Consider the following 27287-nt stretch of genomic DNA (forward strand, 5'->3'; position numbering starts at 1 on the left):
ACTAGACATTCATTGTAGCCACCAGTGAGATTTGAATATTCACACCAGCTACTTTTCACTCTAATTGTAATTCAGATTTTATATTTTTCTAATTCTGAATGTGATCTTAAATTGAAATGAATAGATTCAACAGTGACAGTCATACTTCCGTAATTTCAAACAATGTTTTATGAACAGTGCCAAAAGTTTGTTGCATTCTTTTCCCCCAAGTCCGAGGAACTCCGCTTCAACCAATTCACAACTAAAATGTGCCTCATTTTCCACAAATAATACACCTCTAGATATAAGTACATAGAGATGACAAGTAACAAACTCATGTTTCCAACATTAAAGTAGAAAGGATTAACAACTTTTAGCTCTGTAGAAAAGAGCACAGGCATGTATAGATATGAACAGATTTTCATTCACAGGAAGCTTCTGACATTTACAAACACAAGTATGAAAACAAAATCCAGTTGCTTCTTGCTGTGGGCTTTTTAACTTACTTGAATTAGCCATTTTCCCAAACCCAGTGTTTTCTTTCATGCCACTCTTTTACAACATTTCAATGCTTTTAAGTTCACATCCTCCTGCACAGTTTTAAACTGAAATCCATTTTTCTTGGTATAGAAGCTGGCAACATTTACCTTTAGTCTAAGTGATAGTTTCAATTCCTACGTTTCTTGCTTTCTTCTTTTGAATTGTCCTCTCAGCAGCCTATTGTTGGTTTCCTAATTTGCTGCTCCCTCATCTGAATTCCAGGAGCTTTTTACAGCTTAAAACACCATTTCTGGTTCTAGCTTATGTCCTCTGTTTCATCTCTGGCAGTTGTTAACTTTTATATCACTATATAGCACCTTGATGTAACAGTGGGTTGCGTGAACCAGTTTTATCCAACTTCCTTGCTTTTAAATTTTTATGCACGTGCCTGGGACACTACATCATCCTAGACCTCAGAATAACTTTACCTGTCACTCTGTATCAGTCCAATTTAACTTGGTGGCTCCCTAGCTTCTCCTTGAGACTGTTTGCAACTTCTTCCCTACAGCAGCCAATTTATTCTTATCTTCAATGATGAAACACTCCTGCCATTTAAGCCATAGGTTTTCATAGGAATTAGGAGCAGAAGCAGGCAAATTTAACCATTCAAGCCTGCTCCACCATTCAATCAGATCATGGCTGATCTCTCCCTGGACTGAAATCCACTCCCCACCTGTTATCCCTTTATTTATTAGAAATATATCTGTCTCCTTGAAACCATTCAATGATTCAGACTCCACCACACTATGGGGCAGCGTGTTCCACAAATTCATGACCCTCTGCGAGAAGTAGTTCCTCCTCATCTCTGTGTTAAATCTACTATCTCTCGACCTATACCTGTGACCTCTTGTTCTAGATTGTCCCGTAAGAGGAAATATTTGGTCTACATTTATCAATTATCAATCCCTTTTAAAATTTTATATACCTCAATCAGATCCCTTCTTATCCTTCTGAACTCCAGCGAGTACAAGTCCAAACTGTTATCTCTCCTCATACATCAACCCTTTCATCACCGAAATCAATCTAGTGGACTGCCTCTGAACTGCCTCCAATGCCACCACACCCTTCGTCAAATAAGGAGACCAAAACTGGACATAGTACTCCAGATGTGCAGTTCTGGTCACCTCACTATAAGAAGGATATGGAAGTGCTGGAAAGAGTGCAGAGGAGATTTACCAGGATGCTGCCTGGTTTGGAGGGTAGGTCTTATGAGGAAAGGTTGAGGGAGCTAGGGCTGTTCTCTCTGGAGCGGAGGAGGCTGAGGGGAGACTCAATAGAGGTTTATAAAATGATGAAGGGGATAGATAGAGTGAACGTTCAAAGACTATTTCCTCGGGTGGATGGAGCTATTACAAGGGGGCATAACTATAGGGTTCGTGGTGGGAGATACAGGAAGGATATCAGAGGTAGGTTCTTTACGCAGAGAGTGGTTGGAGTGTGGAATGGACTGCCTGCAGTGATAGTGGAGTCAGACACTTTAGGAACATTTAAGCGGTTATTGGATAGGCACATGGAGCACACCAGGATGATAGGGAGTGGGATAGCTTGATCTTGGTTTCAGATAAAGCTCGGCACAACATCGTGGGCCGAAGGGCCTGTTCTGTGCTGTACTGTTCTATGTGGTTTCACCAGCACACTCTACAGTTGCAACCACACTTTACTCTTGTACTCCAGTCCCTTTGCAATAAATGCAATTTGCCTTTTTTATTGCATGCTGCAGCTGCATACCAACTTTCTGCGACTCATGAATATAGACACCCAGATCCCTCTTCCCAGACGCATTTTGAATCTGCTTTCCATTTAGGTAAATTGTATTTCTATTTTTTCTGCCAAAATGGATAATCTCACACTTATCCACATTAAACTCCATCTGTCAGATTTTGGCCCATTCTCCTAGCCTATCTATATCTGTCTGTAAGATCTTTACATCCTCTTCACTGCCTGCTTTCCCACCTATTTTAGTATCATCTGCAAATTTTGCAATGTTACACTCTGTCCCTGTTTGCAGATCATTTATATAGATGGTTGAGTTTGAGGACTGACCCCTGCGGCATCCCGGTAGTTACATTTCGCCAGCCAGAGAAGGACCCATTTATCCCGATTTTCTGCTTCCTATCCAATTGTAATGCCTGGGGCTTTCCAATGTATTTTGATTGAATCAGCCTTCAATCCTTATTAACTTCAATCCATTTGCATTTGCCACCTGTAAATGCCGATTTGTGCTATTTGTCAATCTTTTTATATCGTTGAAAGATGCTTTAAATTAATGCTCAAGTACCTTTCAAAGTAAATCATTATCCAGTCAACCAATCAAAATTAGAATGCAACCAATATGGTGCGATGGTGAGTTTTTAATAAGAATTTCAAGACTAGATATAATGTCACTAGTTTGTATAGCAAAAACTAAAACACTGATGGAATAGCAAGTACCGGTTCAAACCGGGTAAGGGAAGTGGAACCCACAAATATCTCGCTCGCTGCTCTTCCATTTTTCCTTTTGGTGTCTAGATCTTCTCAACTTCTCAATCACTCTGGAATGTTTGACAGGAGTGTAATTCAGAGTCTGCTTCCCACCGCCTGGTGTACTGAACTTTCCCAAAATCTCTGATCATTGACAAGATCTTTTTGTTCCATGAAATGTCTACTTTACTTCAAAATACCCTATTAGTCATAGAGTTTTTGTCTGAACTTTGCTCCTTGTACATTTAATAAGGCTTTTGATAAATTTAAACTTGCATGCAGCCTAATGACCTAACCCCAAACTAACCCTTTAAACTATGTGAAGGGCAGAGATATGACCATCAGGCAAAGACACTGAGTTAGCAAATAATGCCAAAGTTTGTTTAATATAAAAAACACTTAAAAATTAACTAATAAAACAAAACAAAAGTATATTTATCAATTAAACACTGCAGACTTTAATCAATCCCCATACTGATGGGTAACTGCCTAAAGGTGACGTCACCTCTTTTTACCCTAAGAATGCTGCTAATGGCTAATTGGACAATAATGTTATAAGGGTTAATTTCATTGATTCCAGCTATTTGTGCACATTACCTTAAATTTAAGGTAATGGACTGCCTCTAGATGGATTCCTTACCTTAACACCATACAAGTATTCATTGGACCAACACTGGACAGTAACCCATTTGGTTCACTAATGTCCATTAGTGAAGGAAATCTGCCATCCTTACCTGGTCTGGCCTATATGTGACTCCAGAGCCACAGCAATGTGGCAGACCTCTCAACTGCCCTCGGGCAACTAGGGATGGGCAATAAATGCTGGCTAGCCAGCGATGCCCAAGTCCCATGAATTAATTTTAAAAAGGGTCCGAATGTTCTTGACAAGCCATTACTGGATATTGTAGATTTTTTTTCTCAAAGCTTCTGTTTTGGAACTTTTAAATTTGAAACTTAAAGTCCTAACTTAGGAATATTAGTAGAAAATACAGAAGTAATATAATCTTTTATTAACTGTTTGATTATTATTTACTTATCCTTCAGTTGCAGGTAGTTAAAGTACTTCTAATACAATCATCTGTTGCTTGTCAGTTTAGTTTGAGGTAAAAGGTTAGCAACATCAACATGGCCTGTTTTTTGTTCACATGTTGGTGGAAAAGGGCGACTTGACCCAATTAGCTCTTTGTAGAATCCATGTTTGTTAAAAGCTTTTACTGATAAAAATGGTCAAGTTAAGCAAGCATGCTAAATCCTACTAAAATAAAATTTTAACTTTCTAGGCCAGCTTACATTGTTGAGCCTTCAAATGTACCTTCTGGCCATATTTAGTCATTCTTAGCTCATCCTTTCCTTATCACCTCTCAAGCTGTTCTTCCCAGAATAGTTCCATCCTCCCAGTAATTAACTCCCAAAGCTTTCATTTATTTCAATATTAGTTATTTATGTCTACGGCTGTTCGTGAGACCTGATAACAAGCTATTCACAATGGCCATTCAGTGCAGCTGCTCTTAATCCTTATCAAGCTGTTTAACAACGCTATTGTCCACCACAGTCACGTCTAGCCAGTTCCCCCACACTAATGAATCTATACTCCAGCAAGCATTTTAAGTTAAGCAAGGTTAAATGAAATGTCTAACACACTTCGTACCACTGTCATCTCTTAATATATTGGCCTAACTGTGATCCTTTGTTCAAATTAAGCAACCTTATCTCAGAAGACTGATCTCTTCTCCCTGCTTTCCAATGGAAATTAAACCTTGGGCAATTTCCGGTTTTAAAAAATGAACTTGCAAAGTTAACACCCTGTTCCTTTATCTATTTCAAACTAATGTTTTTATGTTATGCGTATAGCTGATTTCGAACACCATATGTTGGCATTTTGATTCCCACAACTTTGTGTTTTGTCAGGGAACCTGCAAGTTTTTCTCATCTTCAAGTACCCACACAACTCTCTTTTTAAAAGCTATTCATGGAGTCAGCTTCCACCACCTTTTTCAAGTAAAACTTATTCTGAATGACTAAAACTCCCTTCACCCCACCTCAATGATTTTGAATCTATGGCCTCTAGTTATTGACCCACTCACCTGATGGAATATTTCTTGTATCTTTACTCTAAGAATACTCCATCGTGAAAAGCTCTATTGGGTGAACTTTAACCTCTGTTTTAAGGGAAACAGTCCTAACTTTTCCAATCTCTCCTCATTACTGAAATCCCTCATCCAAGGTAGCATTGTGATGAACATCCTTTGTACTTGTGCTGAAGTGTGATACTCAATTGTCCACAGTACTCCAGCTAAGTGATAACGTTCTAGCCTGACCTATGGTTTTATGTTCTATTCCTCTATCTAACCCAACTAATCCATTTTTTAAAACCACTTTATCAACTTGTCCTCTCACCTTTTAAGAATTTGTATCTGGACACTCATCTACGCTTTACAAAATTGTGCCTTTTATAGTAAGTACACTGCCTTTCCATTTGCATCTTTCCAAGTTGCACCACTTCATACTCATCTGCATTCTGTTTCATCTATCATGCTTCTCATCATCCTGCCTGCCATCCCGAAGCCTATGACTATCCTCGTTAAGTTTACTAGAGTAATACCTGGAATGGGCAGGTTGTTTTATGAGGAAAGGTTGGACAAACTAGGTTTGTATCTGCTGGAGTTTATAAGAGTAAGAGACAACTTGATTGAAAACTACAAGATCCTGAGTGGTCTTGACAGGGTGGATGTGGCAAGGCTGTTTCCACTGTGGGAGATTCAAGAACTAGGGGGTCACTGTTTAAAAATGAGTCGCCCATTTAAGGCAGAGATGAGAATTTTTTTCTCTGTCATGAGAGTCCATGGAAATCTCTTTCTCAAAGCACACTGGAAGCAGAGTTGTTGAATATTTTTAAGCTAGAGGTAGATAAATCCTTAATAAGCATAGGGGTGAAAAGTTATTGGGAGTAGGCAGGAGTGTAGAGTTGAAGTTACAAGCAGATCAGCCGTGATCTTATTGGATGCCGGAACAGGTGCAAGAGACTGAGTGGTCTATTCCTGCTTCTAGTTTGTATGTTTCATCATTTACTATTTTGCCAAGTTTTATAACATCTGCAAACTTTATGATTCTGCTCCTTACATCTGAGCTTGGATTCATAAATATTGCAGACCTGTGGACCCAAATTGATTCTTGGCAACTAGAATGAAATAAGCAAGGAAAGTGCTGGAAATACTGAACAGATCTAGCAGCACCGGTGGAGAGAAAAAAAACAAAGGGCCCGATTTTACCATCAAGTTGCGCCCGTTTTCGGGCGCGAAAACTTGGTAAAGTCGGGCGAGGCGAGTAGCGCGCCTCCAGGCCGGTTCCCCCTTTACCATGGCCTGAAAATGGCCACGATCGGGACCGCACCCGAAGCGGGCGTGATGGCCATTTAAATGTATTTGCATGCATTTAAATTGACTTAGTGAGCTGCACGTCCAACCTTACTGGCACTTCCCCTTTACCCCCGCGTTCGTCCATCCAGAAGTGGCGCAAAACAAACATGCTCCACAAAAGTCTGATTCGGGTGCTCCAGATAGTGAGGAGGTAAGTGCCGAGCATCCAACGGCTCTGCTTGAGATCGGTGGAGGGGGGAGGAGATGAGTCCAACGGCTCTCTGCTTGAGATTAATGGGCCGCAGAGGGGGTGAGGGGATAAGGGGGTCAGTAATGTTGTGGGGGTGAGGCAATATCTGTTGGGGCCAGGGAGAGGCATTATCCAGTCCGGGAGTGATGTGGCATTCTATCTTTTTTTTTCTGCGCATGCGCAGTTGAAGGTGCCGATCGGAATTGCAGGATTTCGGACGCGTTAAGCACCGCCCACAGGCCTCTGCAGCGCGATCCTGAATTGCTTATATTTTACCCAGGTAGGGTGCGTATGGGGGCACCTGAGAACGGGTCTAAAAGTCGGATCTGAAACACTTCCAGTTTCAAGTCCGCACAGCACTTAGAATCAAAATAGTAAAATAGTGCCCAAAGTCAATATTTTGGGTGTGTGACCTTCAATCAGAGCCACTATCCCTTTGCTTTCTGTGAATTCACCAATTGTGTATCTATACTGTTAAGTTCCCCTTTATTACATAAGATTCCATCTTCTCAGTGAACCTTCTAGGAGGCACTTGATTGAATGCCTTCTAAAGGTCCACTTGTACATCAGCTGCATTGCTTGTTCAATCTTCATTTCAAAGAATTCAATCAAGCTGGTGAAACATGATTTATCTGTGTTGGCTGTCCTTGGTTAACCTATGTATTTCCAAATTAAAGTTTATTTTGTTTCTGAAAATGATTTCAATAGCTTAACACTGCCGATGATTTGATTTATTATTGTCACGTATTAGTATACAGTCAAAAGTATTTTTTGCGTGCTATACTGACAAAGCAGACTGTACATAGAGAAGGAAAGGAGAGGGTGCAGAATGTGGTGTTACATTCATAGATAGGGTGTTGGGAAAGATCAACTTAATATGTGGTACGTCCATTCAAATGTCTGATGGCAGCAGGGAAGAAGCTGTTCTTGAGTCAGTTGATACGTGACCTCAGACTTTTGTATCTTTTTCCTAACGGAAGAAGGTGGAAGAGAGTATCTCCTGGGTATGTGGGGTCTTTGATTATGCTGGCTGCTTTTCCGAAGCAGCAGGAAGTGTCGACAGAGTCAATGGATGGGAAGGTGGTTTGCGTGATGGACTGGGCTTCGTTCACGATCCTTTGTAGTTTCTTGTGGTCTTGGAGAGAACAGAAGCCATACCAAGCTGTGATACAACCAGAAAGAATGATTTTTCTGGTGCATCTGTAGACGTTGCTGAGAGTAATAGCGGACATGCCAAATTTCCTTAGTCTTCTGAGAAAGTAGAGGCGTTGGTGGGCTTTCTTAATTACAGCGTCGGCATGGAGGGACCCGGGCGGGTTGTTGGTGATCTGGACACCAAGAAACCTGAAGCTCTTGACTTCATTAGGCTGGCTGGCCTGTGGTTTCCTCTTTTATCCCATCCCCTTCTTTAAATAGTACTACAATATTTTCGGCCCTTTAGACCTTTATCCAATGAGATTTGAAAGATTGTGATCAATGCTTCTCCTATTTCTATCTTTACTTCTTTCAGCACATAGGATGCATTTCCATCTGGAGCAGGTGACATATCAACCTTTGGTAATACTAATCTTTTCGATGCATCTCTATTATCATGTCAATAACCCCCTCTTTTTTTTTTACTGATTCCCCTGTGTGCAGTCAAATATCTTGTGGTTCCAGTTTGATCCTTCCTAGTTCTTCCAAGAAGTAGTGACTTACCCTGGTATTCTAAACTGAGAACCATGTAATAAATGCCACTGACATGGAGAATTCTTGCACTATCTGTTTTGGTTTCCTACCCTATCTGGTGGTCTGCCTCCTGCAGCTTCTGTAGTTGTGAGGTAACCACATCCTAGAATGTACATTTGGGGAAACCTTGACTTCTTGATGCGCAACAGTGACTCTTTGCGTTTTTGCTCCATTTGCTGCCTTCGAGCTTGAGTAACTGCTGGCACTTCCTGCACAAGTGCTTATTTGATGCGCATGAAGTGCCCTGGCATTCCCACGTGGAACAGGATACGTATATAACAGGTGTCAAGTGCCATGCCATGGTAGCCAGTCCACTGATTTTCAAATCACAGAGATCCTGACCAGTAAAACACAACTTTAAAAAAAATCCAAAACTGACATCTAAGACACTGATCTATAAAATTATTTTTAAAAAATTGACCACTGAGACTTACATTACTGAAATAGTAAAAAAGTTAACAAAAGATACTGGAAATTATATCCAACAAACAAAAGCACAATGGAAACTACCACCAAATTTTAACGGTGAGAAGTTAGCAAAAGACAAGATGATTTTTGCCTGCTACACAACAATCTGCTCTGTGTGCTCGCAATGTCACTTGAATTTCTTTGTCAGAATTGAAGTGGCAGCTTGGCCCAGTTCATACTTACTCTGAGTCAGAAATAATCATGTTTGTAATGGTTTGCTTAATATGCATTGACATTGCAAGATCTTGTGCAATGCAAATTTTTAAGGGTTAAACTGTGGATCATTTCATTTGATGCAGTTTGGCTATTGCAGCACGCCAATGATTTTTTTTCTCCTTGCAAACTAAGTGATTTGATTTTAAGTTATTTTCAATTATAGATGAAAAGTCTGTCCTCTAATTCAGTCATACAATTTATTTGAATCACTTTCTGCATTCCTGCTTGTTCCAGCTCTGTGTTCCTAGTGCAGGGTAGCTGAAATAATTGTTGCTTAATTGAGATTGAATAATTCAGGAGACGACATTGAAAATGGGGTCTTCCTTGTCTCGGAATACCCCAGTAAGTGGTGCATTTACCACTATCCCCATTGAGCGATCAGGGAACTGTGTTTTAAATAGAATGTACAAATGTGTATAATGGTTTCATGTATTTGTTATAAATAGGTGGAGTATGTGTTCACGGACAAAACTGGAACACTGACTGAAAATGAAATGAATTTCCGGGAATGCTCTATTAATGGCGTTAAATACAAATACGTTAACGGCAATTTGGTCCGTGAAGGAATGACCAGGAAGTTTGATAAAAAAGACCCAACTTTTGTAAGTTTCTATTATATTTGTTCATTTGAGAGCCAGTGCAGGCACGATGGGTCAAATGGCCTCCTCCTGCACTGTAACAATTCTATGATTCTGTGATGTCTCACTTTCCCACTTTATATCCCATTTGCCAGCTCTTTGATCATTCACCTAATCTATTATATCCCTTTGAAGCCGCCTAGTGTCCACTTCACATCTTACCATCCTACCTAACTTTGTGTCATCAGCAAATTTAGCAACAATACCTTCAGTCCGTCGTCTAAGTCATTTTATATGAATGGTAAAGAGTTAAACTGATCCTGTGCACTCACTGCACAATGAGCAGACAATCAGTCTACTGAACTGACTGGATTTGAACCCTCACCTCAGAAGGGAAAGGACTGTCTCCTCTCCCAACCCCCATGTTTCTCCACAGGTTACAAAATAATACTCAGAAATTGAAGCAGACACAAAGGTGAATTATAATGAATGTTTACAATACCTTTGCCTTTGTTAAACAGCTGATGTACTCCCAATGCCCACGTATAGGTTTTATGATTCTTTTATATATGGCAGAAATTGTTGAGTGAGCTAGCATCCTAACTCACAGAAACACAGATTAGTATCACAAAACATGTGAGGTGGAATTCTCGCAAAAACATTCTAAGGGGGTGATTCTCCCATTCCGACCTGCTAATATTTTGGTGGGTTTGGTCAGGAGATGCGTGCATGCGCCAATTCACAGGGTTCACACTCCCTACGCACGCACGTCTCCCACCTCTGGAAATCAGGCGCGGTCAGGACCGCACTGGAAACCGGTGGCATGACTAGGTAAGTACTTTAAATCTATTTTGCATGTGATTATCGGGCCCAGGAGTGAATTCTCCAGGCATGATAGCATCTCCCACCCCACCAGTGCAATTTCACTCCGGCGGGGTTTACAGTAGCTTCCCACTTTCGGGGAACTAGTGGGACGACCCCACTGGAGTGAAGGGAAGGACAATCAGTGCCCCCCAGGAGTTTGGGTGGTGGGGGGGGGGTGGTGCCCCCTTGGCATGGGCACCCTGACAGTACCAGCCTGTGCACCCTGGCACTGCCCCAGAGGTAAAATGCCCACGCCCAGGGGGCACCTTGGCACTGCCCATCGGGCATGGAGCAGGCCCTAGAGGGCGATCGGTGAGGATGGGGATCCCGCTGCCACTGTGCAGACAGGATCGGTCAGGGCTGGAGAGGGGCCAGCAATCAGGCTGGAGTGGGGGGCCTGCCTTCCATGGGGAGGATTCTGCCTCCAATGGAGGGGGAGGCCTGCCGGGGTGGGGGCGGAGATCAGTGCTCTCCGGGACGGGAATGGTGGGGGGCAGCGGGGTTGGGGTTGGCCTGGGAATGTTCGTGGGGCACTGCAATCGGGCCGTGGGGTGGGGGGGGAAAGGTTTTTAGACTGGCAGCACTGCCGAGGTCCTGGGCAGGCCAGCGATTGAGCTGGCCAGCAAACTGCAGGCTGACAGATTGGGGCCACTGGAACTGCCAGACTCTGGTGTGACTCGGCCCTGCCCCTGGGTTTTTAATGATATTCATGATTGTGGCCTCTGCATTGCACAGTGTGGGAGATTTGAGTCTGAACTTCCACTGAAAAAACAATCGTGATTTACACCATTTTCCCCACAAATTCAACACTTAGAATTTTTGGGGGGAGAATCGCCCCCTTAGTGTCAGATTCATGTGAAAACTGGGCTAACTCCAGTGGGAGCTCAGAGAAAAATCTCCCACACTCTGTGCACTGCAGAGGCCACGAGCGTGAATATCATAAAAAACTAGGGGGTGGGGCCTATTCCCACTGGAGAGGCTCAAATCCGTGCGCTGAGCGGGCCACTGTGCGTGTGCCGATCTGTCAGTGCTGAGATCAGCGCATGCCCAGTGGCCCCGCACTGCCAGCCTCCCAATTGCTGGCCAGCGCAGCGGGATGGGAAAATCACGGCCGTGGACTTTGTTACCCTTTTGAAAACGGACATTGACTCTTTGCTGGGATGTAGTTGCACTGATATAGATCTTCCCCCAGTGTTTCACCCAAGACCTCATTCTTCCTGCATAGTCTTAAACAGTAACTGTTGGCAGTCACGCCTGAGCCTGATACTGTCATTACTCAGTGGTAGTTGCAGACTTTCTGGATGATGATCAGGAACAAGTGTCCCACTTGATGTTATCTGTTCCTAATTAAAGGTGCTGAAGATGCATTTAATGTCGATGAATGAGATCAGCTTAACTTACAATGTAAGCTGGAACATTGCTGGCTTGATTGCTAATTGCTTGAATTAGCTCTGGAACTGCATTGGCTATTTCATTAGCATAGAACTTCCAATCGGCGGCAGTGCTGCTGCTCACAAAGTTCTTACCAACGCAATGGGACAGACATTTCTTCGGCATCATCCAGGATAGCGGCAACACTATATACTCTGGGTAAGCCCATTGAGAGTAGTAGAGTGGGGGTAGGAGACTCACGTCTCCTTTTTATGAGAGCTGCCATATTCAGCAAAGTTTTAAATTTTCCAGCCTTTAAAGAATGAGGGAAATAGTGTGGTTGAGTCAGGTCAGGGGGAAGATAGGGAGCTGTTTGGGAGGGCCAGCTGTGGCATAACCCAACTAATAGACCAGGTATCAAATATTTCCTGAGTAAGTATTCAGTTAAGTATTCAATTAAGAGCCACATATCTGGCTCAAGACTCTACCCTGAACTCCCAGTGTCAAGGATGTTCACAGAGGGTCCAGGGCAGCTGGAAATCACTCCATTGGAAGCTTAGATTCCCCAGGCACTCCCCACGTATGTCTGCACGTCAGAGTTTCCATATCATCCTGACTGTCATCTTCTGGCGTATGTCTCATCTTCAACAATCTGGACACAGGAATATTAGGGCTATTACTTCTAACACTAATGCAAATCAGCTTTGGTTAGACAAAATAATTTAACCCAATAAATGTCAATACTTAAAAAGATCTGCTCTTTATTTGCAAAAAGTAGTGTTTGTGTGAATGAGCATTATTAGTGTTTTGACGTTTTCATGTTTCAATTCCTAGACTGAAGAGGAGATCATGTTTTTGAAGGCACTTTCCCTCTGTCATACAGTGCATATTAGTGACCAGGAAGAGACCCCGATACTACATTTGAGGAATGTTGTTAGCGATCCATCCAATGTGCAATACTATGCTGCCTCCCCAGACGAGAAGGCTTTGGTAGAAGCTGCCAGAAAGTAAGGATTTTTTTTTACAATAAACTGTTAGTTTCTGTAGGCATACGCATCTTTTGAATCAGCCGTACACTGAAATCTTCCTGCCATTTACGCCGGCAGGATCTTATGGTCCTGCCAACAGTGCGCCCTCAGTACAGGTTTCTCAGTGGCGAGGGCTGCATTTAACGGGAAACCCTGTTGACAACGGCAGGACCGTAAGATCCCATCGCCAGCGAGCAGCATACCACCTCCCACCACCGCGAAACTGTGGGCGAGGAAAATCCCGTCCATAGTTTTTTTTTTGTTAAATCTGAGCTTTGGAATCATTCTGAATAACTCACGGGAGTGTTTGTGCAAGAAAGCAATCATTTCAGATTTTCATCAAAATGATTCTGCTGGACTGTTCTGTGGGTCAATGATGGTCAATTAAATAAAGGGCAGTGAAAATACAATACCTAATATGAACTGGCAGCCAGGAGAGATGTTGGTATGGTAATGTCACTGGACTAGTAATTCAGAAGCCCAGGCAAATTCTCTGGGGAAATTAGTTCAAATCCACCAAGGCAGATGGTGGAATTTAAATTCAATTAATTAACGTGGAATTAAAAAGCTAATCTCAGTAAAACTGCTCTCTGAAATGGCAGAGCAAGCCACTCAGTTCAAGGGCAGCAAATGTTGGCCTTGCCAGTGACACCCAAATCCATTGAAAGAATAAGGAAATAAAAAGTTCGTTGACATTCTGTAAACCAGTTGCCTCACCAGGCAACATTTGCAAATGCCTGTGAATATCGCATCCAGGGTATAAATTGAGCAGCACGTGGCATGCTTAGTTTCATGTCCTTATTTATCTTGTGAATCTGATACCAATTGTGTTTTGGGCTCTACTTGTGTATAGATTACTTCGCTGCTCCTTTGCAATGCTGTAATTCCAATAAGCATAATGTACATTCAGAGCAATATGTTGATAAACACCAAGGGTTAATTGCACATATTGCAGTATACATTCATGAAGTGAAATCTTGAATATTATCAGTCCTGTGTTGGTGACTCTAGATACCTGAATAAAATTTCTGCAAGTCACCAAGACTGGTTAGTGAGAAAAGCTGCCAAATTGGTCATTGGTCAGCACTCAGTGGCAGCCTTCACACTTCTGAGTTGATTTTGAGTTAAGGCTTCATTCTAGAAACTTGAGCACATAATCTCAGCTGACATTTCAATGCAGCACGGCATAGGTTGTAAAGCAATTTACGACAACCTAAGATTGTGAAAGTCACAATGTAAATGCAAGTTCATTATCTCTTCTCTTTCTATTCTTTCTTCCCATTCTTTCTCATTTCTCTCTCTGCTATGTTTTGCGTGCATTTTGCCCACGCCACTCTTTCAACTTTGGTGTGCCGTTTTTCTGCATAATCTGTAAAATTCACTGGCACTGTGGATAAAGCAGGTTTCACTGTCTCAGATTTTCGGCATATTGCAGACTGCACATGGCAAAATCAAAAAAGGCAGTTTGGTAGCATGAATATGTTGTGATCCTTTCAGCAGCTTTGAATCTTACTGTAATCATTAGTTGTGGTCAGACTGCTTGCCTCGCATCCAGTACTTGAGCAGAAATTTCCTCCTATTCAATATTAGGAAGACCAAAGATTTTTCTTCACACCTTGTCGCATATTGTGTTCCCTCACTACCAACTCCATTATTCTCCCTGACAACTGACTGACTAAGGCTGAACCAGACTTTTCACCACCTTTGACCCAGAGATAAGTTTTCAATTTTATACCTCTGCACTATCTGTCCTAATCTTCCGAAACCCTCATTCATGCCTTCTACTACCTCAGGACTTGATTATTTTAACGCACTCCTGGCCAGCTTCTCAGGCTCCAGCTTCTATAAACTTGCAGTCATTCAAAATGCAGTTGTTGTCTCCTAACTTGCTCACCCACCTGCTCACTGATCGAACCCTGATTTCTGGTTAAGCAGTAACTCTATTTTAAATTCTCATTTGTTTTCAAATCACTCCAAGCACTCGCCCCTTCCTATCTCTGATTTTCTTCAGTCCAAGAACTTCCCCTGGATCTCGGAACGCTGCCTGTTCCACCTGATTTTAATTGTTCCACCATTAGTGGCTGTGACTTAAGATGTCTAGGCCCTAAGCTCTGGAATTCCCTCCCTAAATCTCTGCCTCTCTACTTGTCTTTCCTCCTTTTAAGATGCACCTTAAAAGCTGCCTATCTGACCAAGCCTAATATTTCCCTATGGTGTCAAATTTTACTCTTAAACAACTTGAGATATTTTATGTTAAAATTGCTGTATAATGTCATTGTTGTTGCTTGATGATAAGATGAAATGCAAAAGTTGTTTTTAAAGTTATCCTCTGTTCTGAAATATGTTACTGAATGAAGCAGGTGCCATGAAGCAGGGCGGCACGGTAGCACAGTGGTTAGCACTGCTGCTTCACAGCTCCAGGGACCTGGGTTCGATTCCCGGCTCGGGTCACTGCCTGTGTGGAGTTTGCACATTCTCCTCGTGTCTGCGTGGGTTTCCTCCAGGTGCTCTGGTTTCCTCCCACAGTCCAAAGATGTGCAGGTTAGGTTGATTGGCCATGCTAAAAAAATTGCCCCTTAGTGTCCTGAGATGCGTAGGTTAGAGGGATTAGTAGGTAAAATATGTAGGGATATAGGGGTAGGGTCTGGGTGGGATTGTGGTCGGTGCAGACTCGATGGGCCAAATGGCCTCTTTCTATGATTATATTTTTAAATTGGTTAATTGTTTTGTTTTGCCCCAGTGTTTTCCATTTTGCTGAAAATGGTGAATCAGGCTATGGTACAGTAGCATGGGCAATGCCACTCTCCTGTTACTCCAAATGCCTACTTATCAGATGTAAAACTAGGCAGTGTCCCCCCCCCTAACATGACACCTGTCTTCCTTAATTGACAGCAAGACTCGTACAAAAACGTTATTGCACAGGTACTTGCACATGTGCAGGTACCTCATGCACATAATCATTCCTCATGTATCCAGTAAAAGTCGGGGGATATTTGACTGTGGGGAATTATTGTAGAGCCCAACTCTCTCTCCGCCCAATGAAAAGCTTTGGAACTTTCCGGTAGAGATTAAGAAATACTAACCTGGCATGTTCAATACTAATTAATTGCTGATTTATTCACCAACAGGCTCTGGTTTGTTGATGTGAAGTGTATTGTTTGTACCATCAACCTGGTAGAGCTGAATTGATACAACACATGGGTATCAAATCTGGGACCTCCTTAGCATCTATTTTGCACACCACGGTCAGTGGTGCACTCCACCAATTGGAAGCGTTACGTTTCTTAAATGTGAAAGTTGAAACCATTTTGCCATGGGATCAAACTTGGGAAGATGGGGTAAATCAAAGAGTAGAGACAAGGCAAGAAATGTGGGAAATGATAAACGGATCATGAATGGGTTAAAGAGTACAAATCTAACAGTAATCAATAGATGAGGCTAGAGGTTATAAGAATAGAAAATGGACAAAACTAAAGGCTCTGTATCTGAATGTGCACAGCATTTGAAACAAAACAGATGAAGTAATAAAGCCAATAGAAATAAATAAATGCAGTCAGCTAACCATTACAGAGACATGACTGCATGATGACACGGATTGGGACCTGAATATTAAGAACATAAGAACGTAAGACATAGGAGCAGGAGTAGGCCATCTAGCCCCTCGAGCCTGCCCCACCATTCAATAAGATCATGGCTGATCTGATAGTGGTTTAGTTTCACTTACCCGCCCGCTCCCCATAACCCTTAATTCCCTTATTGATCAGAAATCTATCTACCTGTGACTTAAACATATTTAACGAGGTAGCCTCCACTGCTTCAATGGGCAGAGAATTCCAGAGATTCACTACCCTCTGAGAGAAGAAGTTCCTCCTCAACTCTGTTCTAAACTGACTCCCCCTTATTTTGAGGCTGTGTCCTCTAGTTCTTGTTTCCTTTCTAAGTGGAAAGAATCTCTCTGCTTCTACCCTGTCCAGCCCCTTCATTATCTTATATGTCTCTATAAGATCTCCCCCCAGCCTTCTAAACTCCAACGAGTACAGGCCCAATCTACTCAATCTCTCCTCATAAGCTAATCCCCTCATCTCCGGTATCAACCTGGTGAACCTTCTCTGTACTCCTTCCAAGGCCAATACATCCTTCCGCAAATAAGGGGACCAAAATTGCACACAGTACTCTAGTTGCAGCCTCACCAGTACCTTGTACAATTGCAGCAAGACCTCCCTGCTTTTATACTCCATCCCCTTCGCGATAAAGGCCAACATTCCATTTGCCTTCTTGATCACCTGCTGCACCTGCAAACTGAGTTTTTGCGATTCATGCACAAGGACCCCCAGGTCCCTCTGCACAGTAGCATGTTGTAATTTTTCACCATTTAAATAATAATCCATTTTACTATTATTTCTTCCAAGGTGGATAACCTCACACTTGTCAACGTTATACTCCATCTGCCAGATCCTCGCCCACTCACTTAGCCTATCCAAATCTCTCTGCAGACTTTCCGCATTCTCCACACAATTCGCTTTCCCACTCATCTTTGTGTCTTCTGCAAACTTTGTTACCCTACACTCGGTCCCCTCCTCCAGATCGTCTATGTATATGGTAAACAGTTGAGGCCCCAGCACCGATCCCTGCGGCACGCCACTAGTCACCAACTGCCAACCAGAAAAGCACCCATTTATTCCAACTCTCTGCTTCCTGTTAGATAGCTATTGAAGGATACATTACATTTAGGAAAAACAGGAAGATAGGAATGGTGGAGGGATGGCTCTGTTAAGTAATGATTGTCAATAGTACAATAGGGAGGGATGATCAAAGTCAGAAAACAAGGAGTTAAAAGCAATTTAGGAGATGAGAAATGATAAAGGCAAGAAGTCATTTGTGAGAATGGTGCACAGACTCCTTTAACAGTACCAACATGGTAGGGCAGGGAACAAAGAAAGAAATAATGGGAGCTTGTCAGAAAGTTCAACATTAATCATGGGGGATTTTAATCTATGTATAGACTGGAAAAATCAGATGGGAAAAGAAAGACTAGACAAGGGGTTCATCAAATGTTTTCAAGATAGTACCTTAGAACAACATGTTGTGGCACTAACCAGAGAGCAGGCTATAGTAGACCTAGTGTTCTGCAATGAGATGGGCTTAGTTAATAACTGCATCGTGAAAGTGCTCCTTGGTAGCAGCGATCATAATATGATTGACTTTTACATTCAGTTTGAGGGGAAAAAAATAGTGGACCCAAGCCTAGTATGTTAAGTTTAAATAGGGAAATTTTGAGTGCATGGAAACTTAGCGAGCCAAAGTGACCTGGCAAATGTCAACAGGACAACTCGCTGCCTTTCCCTCCTCTGCTGTGGATGTTGAGGATGCACCTAGATGTAGTGGCAGGGTGGGAAAGGTTAAGTTGTAATTGCACAACCTGGGCACAGGTGTTAGTCACTTGTACATAACGTTCATTTCTATAAATAAACTCCCACTAATTTCACCCTTTCTATGTCTCCTTGTTCTGAAGAGCTGTGTTGCTGTCATTCTGAAGTGCAAACCTGATTCCCGCACAAGATAAAGTCAGGTTGCTCAGTCCAGGGCTTCTTTCCTGTGTTTTGTGCAAGCTTCTCAGCACATTGTTAGTGTTCCTTCACAGTGCCTGAATACATCAGCCTTGCCTGTATCTCATAGGGAATGAAGATGTCTCCAACAATGTACATTCCATTCATTCTCCATGTATACTCTGTTCACCTTTTGAGGCTCCCCCATCCCATCTGCTTCTGCCTTTGGTGAAGTTGTTCCTCAAAGGGTACAGATAATGAAGGATGCCGTAGGGTCAGGAGAGGTTAAGCTTTCCCTGTTGCGTCACCAGGATATGACCCTAGTCATTGAGAGCAAACAAGCTGCTATCAGCCAGGCAGGAGTCAGGACATTCACAGGAGCTCTGTGCGGATCTATTCACTGTCCCCAATGCAAGTTGCCATCATCCTCCCCCAATATAAGGGCTATGGAACCGCTGCATCTCATGACAGTAGCCTTATAGAGGGTGTGTACAGCAATCTGTCAGACACGAGTGCAATGCTCACCGATGCCATGTGAAGATAATGAGGTGCCCTCGTCACCCTCCATGAATCTTGGCCAATCCCCGCGGTTGCCCCCCAACCTGATCCCCATTGACGCCGCCCTTTCCCCCTGATTTGACCACTGTTGCCCTCTTGACTTTACCCCTGTAGTTCCCACGCCCTGAAGATGTCGAGCCACTCCACAAGTGCTGTACTCACTTCTAAGCTCTCCCTCAGAGATCTGTTCACCAGGTGCGCACATTTTGAAGCCAGTCGTGCTTTGTGTTGTTTTGACATTGCACTGCTTTGGATGGATTTTTTGAAGTGGGGATATGATTCCGGCATATGGGCCTGATAATATGCTAATGTATTACAATGGGGTTCCTGATATTGAACGGTGGGAAACGTGACCCGCCATTGACAGGGGGAGCGAATGATCACTTCCTGCTTTTACATCGACGTCAAACGCATCTGTGGCCTTCTGACGATATTTTCTGTTCTTGTTACCAAACCTGCCCAATGTGAATGGGAGCGGAAAATCTTGACCTATGTTTAACCAATTTATTGGAATTCTTTGAAAAAATAACGTGTTGTGGATGTAGGGGAACTGGTGGATGTATTTAAAATTCCGGAAAGCATTTGAGAAGGTGCCACCTCAAAAGTTATTGTGGAAAATAAAAATAAAGCAAAGTATAATATGGGAAAATGTGAAATTGTCCATTTTGGCAGGAAGAATAAAAGTAAACATTCACTAAATAGTGAGTGATTGCAGAATTGAGATGCAGAGGGATCTAGGTATCCTTGTGCATGAATTGCAAAAGGTTAGTATGCAGATACAGCAAGTAATTAATTAGGAAAGCTAATAGAATGTTATTCCTTATTGCGAGGGGAATTGATTACAAAAGTAGAAAGATTATGCTTCAGTTATACAGGGCATTGGTGAGCCCACATCTGGAGTACTGCGTACAATATTTGTCTCTTTGCTTAAAGAAGGATGTTAATGTGTTAGAACTAGTTCAGAGAAAATTTACTAGACTAATACCTGGACTGGGCAGGTTGTCTTATGAGGCAAGGTTGGACAGGCTCGGCTTGTGTCTGCTGGAGATTAGAAGAGAAGAGGCAACTTGATTGGAACCTGGCAAGGTCTTGACAGGGTGGATGTTGAAAGGATGTTTTCTCTTGTCGGAGAAACTAAACCTAGGGAGTCACTGTTGCCCATTTAAGGCAGAGATTGGGCGGCACGGTAGCACAGTTTGGGTGGCACGGTAGCACAGTGGGCGGCACGGTAGCACAGTGGTTAGCACTGCTGCTTCACAGCTCCAGGGACCTGGGTTCGATTCCCGGTTTGGGTCACTGTCTGTGTGGAGTTTGCACATTCTCCTCGTGTCTGCGTGGGTTTACTCCGGGTGCTCCGGTTTCCTCCCACAGTCCAAAGATGTGCGGGTTAGGTTGATTGGCCATGCTAAAATTGCCCCTTAGTGTCCTGGGATGCGTAGATTAGAGGGATTAGTGGGTAAAATATGTAGGGATATGGGGGTAGGGCCTGGGTGGGATTGTGGTCGGTGCAGACTCAATGGGCTGAATGGCCTCTTTCTGTACTGTAGGGTTTCTATGATTTCTATGAGGAGGCATTTTTTCTGAGGATTGTGAGCCTTTGGAACTCTCTTCCTCAAAAGGCAGTGGAAACAGGGCCTTTGAATATTTTTAAGCAGAGCGAGATAGATTGATGAGCAATGTGATGAAAAGTTACCGGGGAAAGGTAGGAATGTGCAATTGAGGTTATAATCAGATCAGCCATGACCCTATTGGATGGCGGAGCAGGCTCGTGGGACCAAGTGGCCTACCGCTCATAATTCGTACGTTGGATGTGATGGAAAATGCAACAATAAAGAATTAGTTCATCTATTGCCACCTGTGTTATGATTTGGGTGATCTTTAAATACTTGTACTTAATTCATCAGCTGTTTCCATGGGCAAGCCTGGAATTTCCTTTTGAACCGATAATTAATCTGGTGCAGCACAAATTTAAAATATTAGACCTCCTTTGGCTGAGCAACAAAACTTGCATATCTCTTTCTAAAATGAATCCATAGTAAAGCTTTTCACAGACCTCTTTGTTGGATTGTGTCGTAACGCTTTCTGTTTTGACAATTAATTTTAGATTTGTTTTCCTTCATGCAGGCTTGGGGTGACGTTTGTAGGATCCAGTGAGGACAGCATCTTTCTTAACGTCTTTGGAACAGATGAAAGGTAACCACACAGTGTGCCCGGTCTTGTGGAAGGGAATAATTGCAACAACTTTAAATTTGGGCCTTTAAAAGAAAGCTAGAAATGTTTTTTTTCTCTTTCTCACTGATTTTCCTTTCCCCCTTGGGTCTTGAATATGCAGCCATGCATTGAGCTATGATTCCATTGATGTCACCTTCTTTCTGCTGTCCAGTTCAGTTGGCCATTCTTCACGTGTAAGCCAGGATAGTGAGCCTCAGTGGCTTTTGGGGTTCTCCTACCCATCACTGCTGTTTGCTGATGTATTTAAGTGCACATTTGCAATGCAGCTGTAGTGTTGGTGCTAAGCAATTGCACTTGCATTAGTGCTGCACTTGCAGTGTAAATGCAACCTGAGTATTGATCATAATTACCAGACCAAGACACATGAAGTCATTCATGAGTACTGTATGCCCTATGGTTTCTGCTGCTTTCCATGTTCCTGTTGCAGCATCTGGGGCAAGTTATTTAGTCTCCATGACTGAAATGAAGTTAATGTATTGGGGTATATGCCACATGCCACACAGATACTGAAAAATACAGGTCTCAGATATAATTGTAACACTTTGGTTATCGGTTTAAAAGCTCCTTTAGATGCATACAATTTTTTTTCTTCTTCCTTTTCTACAGATACGAGCTTCTACAGGTTTTAGAATTTGATGCGGATCGTAGGCGAATGAGTGTAATTGTTAAAACACCACAAGGTACATTAATAAACACATCCTAACCCCACAAGAATTTAAGATGAATTTAAGATTCACATTTATTAAAAGTAGGTTTACATTAACACTGCAATGAAGTTACTGTGAAAGTCCCCTAGTCGCCACGCTCTGACGCCTGTTCGGGTACACCGAGGGAGAATTTAGAATGGCCATTGCACCTAACCAGCCGTCTTCTGGACTGTGGGAGGAAACCGGAAGAAACGCATGCAGACATGGAGAGAACATGCAGACTCTGCACAGACAGTGACCCAAACTGGGAATCGAACCCGGGTCCCTGGCGGGTGAGGCAGCAGTGCTAACCACTGTGCCACTGGTGCCACATTTATAATGTATAACAAATGTGTGCACGTAAAGAAAGCTTAAAACATAAAAATTAACTTTATTAGTTAGCAGATAAGTAGAAGAATCAATTAATACAGGTGATGAACTGTAGATAAAACAGCAAAAGTGTAATCGATGAAGGAGGGCTGCTGATGAATTAGCCAACTATGCATTAGGAGCTGGCAGCACTAACGTGGCACTGAATTAAAAAGCACCTTTTGATAAAAATGATTTTTTTCTCCCCAGTCAATTTAGAAACTATGCAAACACATACGCATCAGATAGTTATGAATTTTGGTCTGGTAATCTACTTAATGATTTTCAAAATATGTTTGCGATTGGAAAAAACATATTTTGCTACTGTTAAAGTTATAGGCCAGAGTTTTACATTGCTCGGGCTGGCACACACCCAATCCAAAAGCATGTGAAATCATACAAGTAGACAGCAGACATGCGTCTTGATGTCATTGCACACTCGAGCAATATTTCGGTGGGCAGAGACATGTGAGAGTCAGAAATGTGCCCACCGACACTCGGCACGCTGGCAAATTGGTTGGCACTGCTGTTTTACAGTGCCAGGGATCCGGGTTCAATTCCAGCCTCAGGTCACTGTCTGTGTGGACTTTGCATGTTCTCCCGTCTATGTTTGGGTTTCCTCCCACATCCAAAAATGTGCAGGTTAGGTGGATTGGCCATGTTAAATTGCCCCTTAGTGTCGGGGGGACTAGCGGGGTAAATATGTGGGGTTACAGGAGTAGGGCTTGGGTGGGATTGTTGTCGGTGCTGGCTTGATGGGCTCAATGGCCTCCTCCTGCACTGTAGGGATTCTATGAATCTATGACACTCAAGCAAGCAATATAGCCCAATGAGGGGCTAGTGGAACACAATTTCATGTGGCCCGTCTACTTCTACAGTTGTCAGGCGGGCCAATTGATCAATCCAGGCTGTCCAGGCTGCAATAAAATTTAAATAGCCCTCTGGGGACCACAGTTAGTGTTTAAATGTGCTGCCTAGACAAACTTTATATAGCTTGTCCAGTGCTATTTATTTTATACAGCTCCCTGAGACAATTCCTCAGCAGCTACGCCCCTCTCGGCACTCACACTCTTTCTTCAATGTATTTATGAAATGTTGGTGTCACTGGCTAGGCCAGTATTTATTTCCCATCCCTAGTGGCCCTTGAGAAGGTGGTGCTGAGCTGCTATATTCCCTATATTCACAATGCTGCTGGGAAGGGAGTTCCAGGACTTTGACCTTGCGATAGCGAAGGAACGGCAATATATTTCCAAATCAGGATAGTGAATGACCTGAGGGAATCGCTAGGTGGTGGTGTTCCTATATATCGGCTACTCTTGTCCTTCTAGATGGTAGTGATCATGGGTTTGGAAAGTGCTGTCTAAGGAACCTTGATGTGTTCTTGCAGTGCATCTTGTAGATGATATACACGGCTGCCACTGTTTATTGGTGGTAGGGGGATTGGATGTTTGTCGAAGCAGTAGCGATTATGCAGGCTGCTTTGTCCTGGATGGTGTACAGCTTCTTGAGCAGTGTTGGAGCTACACTCATCCGGGCAAGTGGAAAGTATTCCATTACACACCTGACTTGTGCCTTGTAAACGGTGGACAGACTCTGGGGAGTCAGGAGGTGAGTTACTTGATGTAGGATTCCTAGAGTTTGACCTGTTTCTGGACAATGGTAACCCCCAGGGTGTTGATAGTGGGGGATTCGGCGATGGTATTGCCATTGACTATCAAGGGACGATGGTTAGATCCCCTCTTGTTGGAGACGATCATTGTCTGGCATTTATCAGGTGCGAATGTTACTTGCACCTAGCCCATGCCTGGATATTATCCAGATTTTGCTACATTTGGACAAGATCTGTTTCAATATATGAGGAGTCATGAATGGTGCTGAACATTGTGCAGTCATCTGTGAACATCCCCATTTCTGACCTAATGATGGAAGGAAGGTCATTGATGAAGCAGTTGAAGATGTCTGGGCCTCCCGGCAACACTGCGCCTTTCACAGGATGGTTTTTAATTGGCCAGGCAGTGTGAAATTGCGCTCTGGAGCTGATTATAGCTGGGAACGCATTTCATGCCCGCTTCCTGACCTGTTGAGTACATGCACCCAGCGGTCGGAAAATCCAGGCCGGAAAGTTGTTTGTGGAGCAATAAGTTCTTTGAAATTAGTTACATGCATTGAATATTGTAATGAATGAAAAAAATATACTTTTTCAACAAATTTAGATGTAAATAATGTTTCTTTTTTCGATTGTAAATGTTTCTTTAATCATTGAGGATTCATAATATATGATTGTTTCAGGAAAGAGATTGATGTTGACTAAAGGAGCAGAATCTTCCATCCTCCCATTAGCCATATCTGGGGAAATACCTACAATTAGCGCACACGTGGATGAACTTGCTATGGTAAGTGATATATTTGTTTGTAGAATCATGGGAGATAAATTAGCTGTGCAGCATCCTTTTTTGGGTGCTACTTGGTCTCCTAACATTCAAATGGAGTTCAAGATGCATGCATACATCTGACACCATCTTGGTAAAGAGCTATACTCACAAACCTAATGATCTCCAGTAGCACACAAAGGACAGTCCCCTGAGTAGGTGTTGATGGTGCTATTTTTGAAGATAAGTAACCAGCTAAACATGTGTCGAATGGTATGGAGGACTTCTGTTAATGTTATATAAAGAGATTGCAAACTACTAAGTTAGTTGATGGATTATTTCTCTGGCTGCTGGTGCAGTTATGCACTTTTTGTCAAGACCTCCTTCCAAGTGGGCATGCATCGCCAGTGGTTGTTGAGGTCACCATAGCTCTGAATTCCTTTACATCTGGATGTTACAGAGAGCCTCTGATTACATCTCCAGGCTCTGACAATCCATTGCCACAAGTGTATCTCCCCAGTGACCAATGTCTTATTTATGAAGACTGCCACTGCCATTTTTGTCCACTGTGAAACTGACTCAAGCCAGTCGGACTCAGTAAGCTCTTGGGATATACTGAGTAACTGGATTTCCACAGATACAGGGCATCATTGACTGAACAAACATGACAATCAAGAGGCCTTTGGAACTGTTAGCCAGGGAGTGAAATGTCAAGTTGAGGTTGCAGTCAGATCAGCCATAATCTTATTAAATGGCTGAGCAGGCTCCATTTGTTCAGTACTCAGCTGAAGCCCATCCCAAGGAATAACTCATTTTTCCCTAAACTTTTTGTTTGTTGGATAATCCAGCACTTGCTGGCTAGACCAACATTTATTGCCCATTCCTAATTTCCCTTGAAAAGGTGATGGTGAGCTGTCTCCTTAAACAACTGTAGATCATGTTTTGTAGGAACACCCACAGAGCTGTTAGGGTGGGAGTTCCCAGGGCTTTGACACAGAGACAGTGAAGGAATGGAGATATGGTGAGTACCTGATGCCCAATGAATCGAAACCCCTTCTTCCTACACCACTCTTTGAACCGCTTATTTAATTCCCTAATCTGTCTGACCCTATGCCAATTGGCACATTGCACATCATGGTGTCACCAGGTATGTGGGCAACCTCAGTTTTTCCATCATCTATGCCCATGGACTATGCCACCCTGCTGATGTCCAAGGCCTGGTTCTTTACAGCTGCCAACGTGTTAACAACTGCAGGTCTACCCATGGTCCTATGGCTTTTGCTGAAGTTATTCTGTCTTTTCTACAGTCATAATTCTGTTTTCTCTTAGTGTAGAAGTAATTTTTTTTATTTATTAGTGTCACAAGTAGGCTTACATTAACACTGCAATGAAGTTACTGTGAAAATCCCCTAGTCGCCACACTCCGGTGCCTGTTCGGATACACTGAGGGAGAATTTAGCATGGTCAATGCACCTAACCAACGCATCTTTTGGACTGTGAAGGAAACCGGAGCCCCCAGAGGAAACTCTCTTAGACGCAGGGCAAACGTGCAGACTCACAGACAGTGACCCAAGCCGGGAATCGAACCCAGGTCCCTGGCACTGAGGCAGCAGCGCTAATCACTGTGCCACCATGCCACCCCCAGTGGGCAGGATGGGTTGAGAACATTCTTGGGGAATTATTTGTGAAGCGTGGGAGTGAGACACAAGTAAGATGAGGGTGTGTGAAAGTTTTGGCATGGAATTGCGTGTGGAGAGACAGGAATGAGTGGAGCTGAAAGACATTGTTAGCCTGAGCAGTATTATGCAGGACAATGCTCGGGAAGTCGGAATGTAGTGTTTAGCACCTTAAGTGTTAAGCCATTGCCTTTCCTGCCTTTATCAGATTACTAAATCTTTTGTGCATTGAGACACTGCTCCCATCTGCAAGTGACCACACTCCTGCTGCTCATTACTTTAATGATCTCCAGCCATACCCGTTTCCTTTTGACTGGCTGGCCTCTTTCTTCTGTCCATTGGAGGCAACACATCGTTTCTGTACCTCACTGCCTCGAGCATGAGCTCCAAGGAAGAGGCAAATAATTGGGGGACGGTCTTCCAATGTCTTGATGCCATCCTCTCTTATTCGGCCTGCTTCAGCCTTTCTGATTCTCCCTGGGACCCTTTAAATAATCTTTCCTTTGAGAGTGTGTGGATCATCATCATGTCCACATTTGTCACTAGCTAAAGCAGCAAACGGGATCCTGAATGCCATGGCTGAATTAAATTGAAATCCGTATTTAGAGTCTGAAAATGATGTTGAAACCCAAAAGTCTGTCAGTGAGATTCTATACTTCTCCAAAGTACAATCAATGGACAACCTTAAATCAGTGAGAATTTCCACTCTTGCATTGTAAGTCTTGCAGTTAAAGCCCTTGGAAAAAGTTGCACCTTATTGAATGAAGTGCAACGGGGTTTTTAACAGTGTACTAACTTCATAATTACTGTTAAAAGTCTTCATTTTATCGTTTTCCTTTCTCTTTTTTAGAACAGAATATTGTTTGCTTTCATTTTGGTTTCTATTTTAATTCAACTGCTATCATTTATTTCACTATTTGAAAATTTAAATATGAAGGCTTAAGTGCTTTTAACTCCCTGGTTTGCTGTGTTTGGATTCTTCAAAGTGCTTGACGGCTTACTGACATCGCTGC

At 42.8% G+C, this 27287-nt stretch overlaps 1 protein-coding gene across 4 annotated transcripts in view; it reads left to right on the plus strand.

The window, feature by feature from the left end:
• The window catches only part of atp11b (ATPase phospholipid transporting 11B), a 153278-nt gene that overhangs the window by 45362 nt on the left and 80629 nt on the right, over positions 1 to 27287 (plus strand). For all 4 annotated transcript variants that reach the window (XM_078206984.1, XM_078206978.1, XM_078206970.1 and 1 more), the window contains exons 13-17: positions 9444 to 9599; positions 12645 to 12817; positions 21067 to 21135; positions 21781 to 21854; positions 24519 to 24622. In XM_078206984.1, coding sequence (XP_078063110.1) covers positions 9444 to 9599; positions 12645 to 12817; positions 21067 to 21135; positions 21781 to 21854; positions 24519 to 24622 — 576 coding nt within the window. The remainder of the gene's footprint in view (positions 1 to 9443; positions 9600 to 12644; positions 12818 to 21066; positions 21136 to 21780; positions 21855 to 24518; positions 24623 to 27287) is intronic.

This window comes from Mustelus asterias, chromosome 3 (genome assembly GCF_964213995.1).
Source record: "Mustelus asterias chromosome 3, sMusAst1.hap1.1, whole genome shotgun sequence".
Classification (NCBI taxonomy): Eukaryota; Metazoa; Chordata; class Chondrichthyes; order Carcharhiniformes; family Triakidae; genus Mustelus; species Mustelus asterias.